At 38.4% G+C, this 10,098-nt stretch overlaps 1 protein-coding gene across 1 annotated transcript; it reads right to left on the reverse strand.

Moving 5' to 3' along the window:
- Window positions 1–738: 738 nt before the first annotated feature.
- LOC139639845 (uncharacterized) lies at window positions 739–8,513 on the reverse strand. The gene is made up of 9 exons (XM_071514000.1): window positions 8,393–8,513; window positions 7,735–8,073; window positions 7,335–7,595; window positions 7,037–7,120; window positions 5,726–5,806; window positions 5,598–5,626; window positions 4,897–4,965; window positions 3,403–3,501; window positions 739–2,583 (listed from the first exon to the last, which is right to left on the reverse strand). Exons 1-9 carry the CDS (start codon window positions 8,451–8,453, stop codon window positions 2,452–2,454), a joined length of 1,155 nt encoding a protein of 384 aa, XP_071370101.1. The 5' UTR covers window positions 8,454–8,513; the 3' UTR covers window positions 739–2,451.
- Between the last annotated feature and the right edge of the window lie 1,585 nt (window positions 8,514–10,098).

The raw sequence follows: 10,098 nt of genomic DNA on the forward strand, positions 1-10,098 counted from the left end.
AATATTAACCGGAAGTCCTGTTTTTCTTTCTGGCTAGCTTGACACTGGTCCTTCTGCTCGTCTTCTCTTCGGTCTCTCACAACACTGCGGGGGCCGTTGCCTCCCACCACTACCCCGGTCCGGAAAAATGACCTCCTGTATGCGTCCCTCCCCGTCAGCAGCCTACATGGCGCCTCGGTATCAACTATCTCTCCAGAAAACCCGTCTCCATGTTGATGAAAGTCCTTCTTCAACCCGTCACATGCTTTAATCTTTGGGGATAAAACGGTCCTACTAGCTACCTACTGTTGTCCTGTATCTCTCTCTAGCTCGTATCCCCGGCAGCCACCAACCTTCGGCGGCCTCTCATTGGCCGAGCCAACAAAGAGGGGCGGGCTTGAGAGGCCGTAATACCATATTTGGACGTGACACTTCTCTCTCATTGGTGGATTTTGATGGATGAAGGCGTCAACAAGTGATAACTGCAACAAATGGGATTTTTTTTTTCCCTGTTGATTGTTGCTGCACATTTGTGAGTGAACAAAACATTTGAAGTAATTAACGAGGTAACTGTCAGTTGATTGAATAGAATAGAATAGAATAGAATAGAATAGAATTTCCTTATGCTAAATCATATACAACAACCTAAATCTTCCTGGATGGGGGTCCATCAAAATGTTATCAGATGAGGGTCTGGGAGGCCTTCACATGAAAATGTTTGAACTAGAATAGAATAGAACAGAATAGAACAAAGCAGAATAGAATAGAATGACTTTATTATTATTACAACAATACATTTTACAAACATCTTAGAGAATAACAGAGAAACCAACACTTTTAATAAATAAAAAATAAGATCCAATTGTTCTCTCAGGGAAGATGGTAACAGCAGGAGTTTTAAATAGTTTCAAACCATGACACTCAAAGCAAATTGATAGTAGATATAAATTTCAAAATAATTCCGTATGAAATAATTACAGTAGATGTATAATGGTATCAAATGCTTAATCATAAAATGCTAACAAAGAAGCAGTAATAAAACCTCAGAATCCATGAACTATAACCTAAACACAGGCACATCCACCACTAACCACAATAAATTGACTATCAATGATTATATTTTAAAGCCAAATGTATTGTGCGTTATGCTTATTTAGCTTTATTCAAGTACAGCACCCAGTCATATGAATGGTGGGTTATCACTTCCACTTTTCACACTGTGCAACTGGTTAGCTTATGACTCCCCCTTCTGGACAAAATATACACTGTCAAAAAGCTTTTTACAGCAACAAATCCTTAAAATGATCATAAAAAGGATAATTATAATAGAGAACATTAAGTCGCTTGTTGATGTTGTGGAAATTATATGTAATACTGATTTAAAATGTTGCAATTATGTATAATATATTTTTTTTTTTCCCCCCTTCATGGACCATGCAGTCTTCTCTACACACTGTATGTAACTGGATAAAAGAATATAAAATCTAAAATATTTTACGCACTCCAAGATTTGGACAAGCAAACACAATTCCCCCACAGGGATCAATACAGTATCAATTAAGTACAGAGTTGTTATTACTAAACAAAGTGTAATGAATGCATAAGAACGCTCTGGTGGGATTCAATCCAAAGCCAGTGTGGGCAGACGACTGTTCAGCTGCATTTACACAGGGACAGGGAAATCTTTCTTTTTTTAAGTAGTTTTATGTAAAAATACACCAGTCATATCAGGTTAAATCACGTCAAGTCGGGCTGCAACAGACAAGAGCGTCCCATCTCTACTATTTGAGACACTGTAGATCCATCCTATTTTACCAAATTTAATTTTGGTCTGTTATCTACACGCCTCTGCTCACAGGAAAGTGACAAATTGAAATTTAACTGCAAAATCCAAACTGTCTCCTAAGCAGCAGCAGAGAAAGCTGGACTCACCAACGTTAGATCTTTTCCTCTCTCGTCTCTTTGGTTTTCTTTGGTATAAAGCATCACACAGACCGGCCGGGTTGGTAAACATGAGCGAGCTGTGAGCAGTTTACTGACCTCACACTACAGGATTTCTGGGTATTGAAGTTCAGACAGTTACCTCTCATGATGCCACTGATAATTTGATAAAGGTTTCTGCTTTCTAAGACTGTACACCATGGAGAGGAACTGGAGAGCTGACAGACAGAGAGAGATAACAAGAGACCGTGAGATGTAAATCAATCTCAACTCAAATGACCACTAAATTTTCACAATATATTATGGCACAGTAAAAAAAAATCATATTAAAACTGTTTTTAACTAATGTCAGAACATATTTAGGTCCTGCTTTCACAAAACGATGCTGGTAGCAGCGATGGACAACCAGGAATGTTCACTCAGTTTCATTTTGCTGTTTCACACTGGAACTCGTGGTTTTTCATCTGACTAATCTCAGAGTTATTCATCGGAAACAAATGTAATGATATGAAATGGAACTGCTGTGGTGTGTTATTTCCTTGTCATGTTGACGGTGGAGTAGAGGTTGCTGGGATCATTGGCGTCTCCAGCTGAGGCAGAAGAGGTTTTCACAGTAGCGTAGGTCACTGTAGCATCTTCTTCATCACCATCATTATTGGGAACCTGTAAAACAAAATGCCACAACACACCAATGACCCAACATGTCATGACACAGCACAAAATAACAAAACAAAACACATCAAAACAAAAAAAAACAAAAAAATGCAACAACAAAACAAAACAAAACAAAACAGAATATAATACAACAAAACAAAACACAACAAAACAAAAAACACACAACAAAAGACAATACAAAACAAACAAATGACAACAAAACAAAAAGCACCCAACTGTGACACAACACAGCAACATGCGTTCCGGCTGAAAACCTTAAAGGGCAAATCAAAACTAAATGACATAAGGCAGGAAACTGTTATGGCAGTACTGGGTTGAAACTTTCCAGCTCGCTGCACTTCTGGCCACGCCCCTTCAGTGATGTCACAGCAGCTGTTTGGCATCAGCTGTCAACAAGCTTGAACTGTTTCAACCCATAGAGAGCAGCGCAACAACACTTCTCTGTCTTATGTGACTTAGTTTTGATTTGTCCATTAAACAGTACAACACACTGACACAGTGTAGCTGTGACTGGTGACAGCAACTTCTAATGTTACAAGCTCTTTAAATAATATCCTCCATGTCTCCCTGTAACACTGCTGTTGGGTAAAAACCACACATCTGAAATATTGTAAAAAAAAATTTGAAAGTTTACACAACCATTTTTCATGACTGTTGGAGCCTTAAAACCTGATTAAAACCTATTGCTTAATGTCAAAAATACATGGGTGTCGATGCGAAAATAGGAATTATTTTCTTTATTCCTGAAAATGTTGTTGTTGTTGTTTTTTTCCCACCAACAGTGATACAACAGAACAGACAGCTCACCTGTGTTTTACCAGCGGTCTTCTTCTTCTTCTTCTTCTCCTTCTCGTTGTTGTTGGAGTGGCTGATGGAGGCGTAGGTGAGTCCGTCGTCCTGATCAGTCTGACCAGTGAATGCAACACAAAGGCTGGTCAGTGGCACACAGGTTTGAACTTCCACACTTCAACACTTCCACTGATTTTCTATTCTATTCTATTCCTTAACTTTTAGTACCTCTGCCAGTTATGTTTTCGTCCCTGTTAGTTAGTTTGTTGTCTGTCTGTCAGCAGGATTTCTCAAAAACTTACAAATGGATTTCCATGAAATTTAGTCGACAGATCGCCCTTGGACCAAGGAACAACTTAATGAATTTTGGTGGTGATCCAGATCTGGGATTTCTGCCATCAGATGATTATACATTTTTAGCCGTAACTATGAAACTAACAAAGACAGAGACTTGATTCCAAATCCTAAGAGGACGCTTGCAGGGTCAGGAAATCAATTTAACTTCAAATGTATAAGTGACAGGAACGATGTGTTCGGGTGTAACAGCAGGTTGGAGAATTGTTCAGCACTGGCAGAGAGTTGCCTTCTAGTTTATTAAAGTCAAGATGAAATGAAAAATGCATTTTTAACCCTTTTAGATCACATCCCCGGTCATATTGTGCACCTATTTAACAATATATGCAAAAAAAACACAAAAAATCAATTTCTGATTGGATCAAAATCCAATCATGTTTTCTTCCTGTAAAACAAAATATGCCGTGTGCTTACGTAAGCATGAACCAACCAATTTCAACCAATAATATCATGACATCCACCCATCAATCATTCTTCAACCTCTAGCTAGCCACACCAGTCATATAAAACCGCACTTCACCGTTTCTGGGTCGTAGCTGACAGAGCAATATGGAGAGAGAGAGGAAGAGATGTGTGTTTGGATATCAGTGGGCAAAAACTTTGTTTTCATTTCCAAAACAATGTGGCTGAGGTCTAATTCATTCATCTCTCCCTTGTCCTCCTCCTGATATAACAACAGGTGAGGGAGGTGTGTGTGGAGCCAACAGTCCTCTGTAGCTCCGTTTCTCTCTGTAGCTCCGTATCGCGCCAAACTCTAAGCCCCGCCCACTGTTTAGCGGTCCAATCAAATGGTAGGTCCAATCAGAAGGATTTGATTTAAATCCCTCTTGTAACTGTACACCGCTCAAATATTCCGTTTCACTGGGAAATACGTCACAGTACAGAAGCTAAAGACGCTCTAACTTCCGTTTCAGTGGGACTTTAAGGACTGGTTGGCTGAGCATGCATGCACTTTTTCAGCCACACCCTGCTTCACACTTATGCCTCACTTCCTCACTGTCTCAGCCACTCTATTCTACTCTACTCTACTCTACTCTACTCTAGTCTAGTCCTTCTTACTTCCCTCTTATCCTTTTTATCAAAGAAGGAAATCAGACTCAACTTTGTGTCTCATGCACATGTACTGGATACTGGGTGTGAGTGTGAGTGTGATCTGACCTGGTCCTGGTTGGTTTCTGGTCCAGACTGCTTCACTGCAGGATTGGCATCGCTGACTACGGTCAGAGCCTGGAAAAATACAGTCCAGTTACAGCTTTCCATTCCAGTAAAGGTCAGTTATAACAGAATACATGCTATGTGGTTGAAACTTATGGACTACAAAACCAGAAGTGCATACAAGTCTAACATGGGAAGTGTCAGTGCCATGATGTAAATTCACATATCTCTTCAGTTTTGTCACATTATATTCTGCTTATATATATCGAACATCATATGCACTAATCCATATCTAATCAAGATTGTTAGTAACATCTATAAGTAACAACTGTAAGTAAATCCATACATGAAGTAATCCATAATCTTCCCCATGCTTCCCACCCATACACTCTGCTAAACGTGTTGAAACTGTCAGCAGCATTATGCTATAACCCTACAACTGTTTATTTTGGGATTTTACTGCTTTTATTCTTTTATTTTTCTTGTTTTTACTGTTTTTGTTACATATTTGTTTAGCTTTTATGTTTTTTCATTTAGCTTTTTCATCATCAATCAGCTTAATTTTGATAAAGATCAAGAAAGTTTCAGCTCATCTTATGCTCTTCTGCAGTTTTGGTAATAGACAGTTATCACACAGCCGCTTTGCTACAGCTCTGCAAAGTCCTGACTGCATAAACATTTGATCCTTCAGTTTTAAAACTCACAGTGTTGTCTTCTGCTGGGGTTTTGTTCCCTGAAAAAAAAAAAGCAAAAGGGAGAGGAGAGTTTAGCTTCTGCAGCGACAGTCTGGGTTTATCAATGTGATGACATTTTACACAATAAATGCTCTCACCTCTAGCTCTCTTCCAGCATATGATGAGTGCAACAACAATTATTAGGACTGCAGCTAAACCCCCTATGATGAACCACAAAACTTGGAAGAGACAGAAAAAGTTAAAAACGTTTTGTCAGCAGCTTCAAGTGACCTATGGAACTAAAATCGATTCAAACTCCTGTCAGTGAAAGAGGAGAGAGTTGCGTATGTGTTTCACAATGTGTAAAATATCATATTTGGCATTTGTTGTGGTGATGAGTTACAGTATGTGTTGTTATTGTGTCATATGATGTGCTTCTATTAGTTTTTCTATTTTATAATTTGTCTGCAAAACAAAGTCCCTGTATAGCACAATACATTTAGAATAGAATAGAATAGAATAGAATAGAACTTAAAAAAAAACAGTACACATGCAGTCATGCACACATAAAAAAAGGTGCAAGTCTACAAAAGGTATTTAGAAATATCTTTTGCCCAAATAATATTTGCAAGCAGGCAAAACTTTTTTTATATTATTCATCTGCAATTTTTAAGTAAATAAAAAAATTGTAGGTAGAAAAACTGCAGTCCATTAACAATTCCTGCCATGCATAAACAACATGTGCTGCTGTGTCTCAAAGTGCATGTCTAAACCACAATGTATTTAAAAATCTAAATTTTGGGAATGTGTACAGTATGTCCTTGAAACGTTTGACTTTATATATACTAGTCAAACTCTTCAAGAACATATTGCTTTTGTGGTTTGGAAACCTTGTAGCTTCAATTTTGGTGATTTTCATGATTTTGTCTGAAAGATTGCAGGATTGACCCGTTGGACTTATGAAACCATTTCAAAAGGTTTGTTTATTTCCCATATTGTGTCCAAGGCAAAGTCTGTCAAATACAAATGCCACGGAGGTTGTAAAATACAGATTTGCCAATAGCTGTTGTGAAGGCCGTTACAACACAGTTAACCATGTTCCCATAAAACAAAAATGAAACACAAAAACCACAACAACAAAAGGAAAAAAGAGACAGAAAGAGAGAGCGTCTGTGAATTTCTATCAAACTACATTTGTGTGCATGACTTTGCCTCTGGTGAATTTTGGCGGTTGATTTCACAGCAGCAGTGGATTTTGTGGTTGGAAGCCAGTTCAGAGTAACCCCTCCCACAGCCAAGTATCAGTCTCAAAGCTGAGAGAGAGAGAGAGAGAGAGAGCAAGAGAGACAGATAGAGATAGATAGAGAGAGAGAGAGAGACACAGAGAGAGAGAGAGAGAGAGAGACAGAGAGAGAGAGAGAGGGAGGCTGGACTGTGGAAATATGTAATGCAAGATGGAAAGTGACTACCTTCTTGTTTTGAATTGGTTGTAGGCCCTGTTTCTTTTGCTGTTGTTGCTATTGTTGATTTTGTTGTTGTTGTTGCTTTCGTACCTGGACAAATTAAATAACAAAGCCCAAACAAAATATAGGGTCAGTCAAGAGCTCACATTTATCATATCCAGTAATTGAATAAGAAATAATAAAATAATCTTTTGCATGGTTACTTTGAAACTTTCAAGTAAAAGAAAGGTAGTTTTTGTTATTTTTTATATCAAGATGCAGATATTTTGAACAGTTTCTTATCATATTCTCAAAGCTTTCTCACCTGAGGACAGAGAGGTGAAGTCAAACGTCTGCACTGTTCTACTGCGATCAGTCACTTCACACTGGAATCTCTCTTTGATATAAATAGAACTCGGAAAGGACACAGTGGTGTGGCAGGTAGACTGTGATATCCAAATGTTACTGATGTTTCTATTCCACTTCACACCCTCATACAGCCACATCAGACTCGCTCTACAATCTCCATATTTCACCACAGAGCAGGACAACGTCAGATTGGTCTTGTCCATCTGTTCAGTCACTGCTGAAGATGGAGATATTGTGAGAGGAAGACAATAACAGGAAAATTAACTTCATTACTGTAATCAGAATTATTATAATGTTTTAGTATATTGTTCCAAGAAGGCAGTTTGAGCTGAATATGCAAAAATGTTAATACTCACTGTTTACAAGAGACAGATAAACCTGAGCATCTGGACGTATTTGTCCTGACATGAACTGTCTGCAGGTGTAGAAACCAACATCCTCAACTGTGACTTTCTTTATAACCAGAGAACAGTCGGCTGTAACACTCAGTCTGGCTGCTTTAGCTTTGGCAAACTCATTTGATGCAATCTTCCCATCGGAAACCAGCTCTACTGTGTCTTTGTTTATAAAATGATTGAAGATCCAGGCAGTATAGTCACATTTATCATAATTGGGTGTCACATTTTCACAAGGCAGAGTGACTTCATCTCCATCTCTGACATAGAAGGAGGAGGGCGAACGTTGTCCAGTTACTGCTGTGGAGAAAATGATAGAGAAATATTATAAAAACTGATTTGAATCAGAATAGGAGTATGGCTGGTATGTTCATAGTTTATTTGTTCATAGTGAAGATAATTTTGGGTATAACATAACTTTGCAAATGTGCCCTGACAAGTCAGAAAGAGTCCACTAAACAAATCATTCAGCATGTTAACAAAAATGGCATCATTGACCGTCTCAGTTAAATGAAGATGAATTAATAAAGTACAGTTAGTAATATTAGTAAGTAAGTAGTAAGTTAGTTCAGTTTTGTAATGTATCTGTTATTTAATATAAATTTTAAAGCAGCCTTACCTGTTACATGAAACACGAGTATCAAACACAAAGTGATTTTAGTCCGTCTGAATTCAGCCATTCTGCTCTTTCTCTCAGTCTCTTTAAATCTGTCTATCGATCTTGTTCTCTCGCTCTCAACTGTCGAAGCGACTGAACTAACGCTTCTTAAAGAGAAAGATATACTTCCTGTGATTAATAACTTGTCACTTCCTCATAGCAGCTCCAATTTCTGTTTTTTTTCTCTTCTGTCTGGTTGAATTTAAGTATGTACAGCTCATCAGTTTTCTGATCTCTCTGAATTTCTTGCAGCTGAGAGAGACAGACAGCAAAAGATCTGACCCACAGAAAGATGTCATTTAAAATTTTACATTTGAGCCATCTAAAGTGACATACAATGAGTGCAACAGCAGAATCAGCTTCAATTGCTACATCACCAATATGACAAGCAACCAGTAGTGAGGAGGACAGGGGTCAGAGGTCACAGCACCCTGCAATGATCATGTAAGATAGAGGAATTCTAGGAAATGAGCAAAGGAAAGAAATAGATGGGATTTTTTTTTTTAAAGTTAGAGTGAGTAGAGGAGGAAGCTGTGGTTCAGCAGGGAGAGGCAGACATGAGCTGCCGATGTGTTTTCAGATGAGTGTTCAGCCCCATACAGGAAGTGGAGAGACTCTGCTGTGCTGACTGAAGTGATGAGGTAACTCCTCCTCTGGAGAGACAGCAGTCCAAAATCTGATTTTTTTCCCAGTCTGAGACAGGCAATTGGTGTTTTGGTGCGGAGGCTTCAGACCTAGGAGGAAGGTAGTTGAGTACGAGCAAAAAGTAAAAATGAATATTCAAGTTGTTTTGGCTTGTAAAGGATAAGGGAAAGCCAAAATGGTCAGAATTTGCATTTCTTCCTTTGCCATATTAACCAATAAAAATGTCGGCTTTTTTATAGCAAAGGAAGAGAAGTGAATTGTGACCCTTTTGGCTTTACATAGTTTCCACTCATTCAACTCTTTAATTACCTTATTCCCAGGGCGGCCATTTTGAACACTCAGGGTGGGAAACACTACCCGGAAGACTGGCATTTATATTTAATTCTAGCATTACTTCAACACATAAGTGTGGACTTCAGATAGACCTAACAGTTATAAAATTAGCTAGTAATCTTGGGAACAAAAACAACAACTGCTTGAATTTAACAGGGAGGTTAGCTAGCTTATGAGCCAGTTAGCTCTGGTAGCTAGTGGGCCAAATATATTACCTTAAAATAAAACTACTGTATATTCCTCGGACTGGGAAACTCTACCTCAACATGTACTGTATATAAAACTAGCATTACTAAAACACAAATGAGTTATCAAAGTTATCAAATTAGCGGCAATCAGGTTTAACAACTACAACAACTACTTGAATTTAGCAGACAAGTTAGGTAGCTTACTAGCTAGTGAGCTACTACTTCGCTGCCTAGGCTTGATTCTAGTTAGCTACAGTAGGTGAAATATCTTGAAATATGAACGTATATTCCTTTGGATTCTAGAGATCCATTTGTTTCTAATATTCCTGACGTTCCTGTGCATCTTGATACAGTGGGACAGAGCTGAGCTGTAGGCTACTTGTTATTCGGGGTAAAACTTCCCTCCTCAACTCTGTGACTAAAGTTCAAAATGGCCACTATGGGAATAATGTCTATTTCTAGAGAAGATAAATCAAGCACACCTAAAGTAGTTCAAATTGG

This window comes from Centroberyx affinis, unplaced genomic scaffold, assembly GCF_046629955.1.
Source record: "Centroberyx affinis isolate AG114_WGS23_722 - 3 ecotype Tasmania unplaced genomic scaffold, CSIRO-AGI_Caff_v1 ptg007856l_1, whole genome shotgun sequence".
Taxonomy (NCBI): domain Eukaryota; kingdom Metazoa; phylum Chordata; class Actinopteri; order Beryciformes; family Berycidae; genus Centroberyx; species Centroberyx affinis.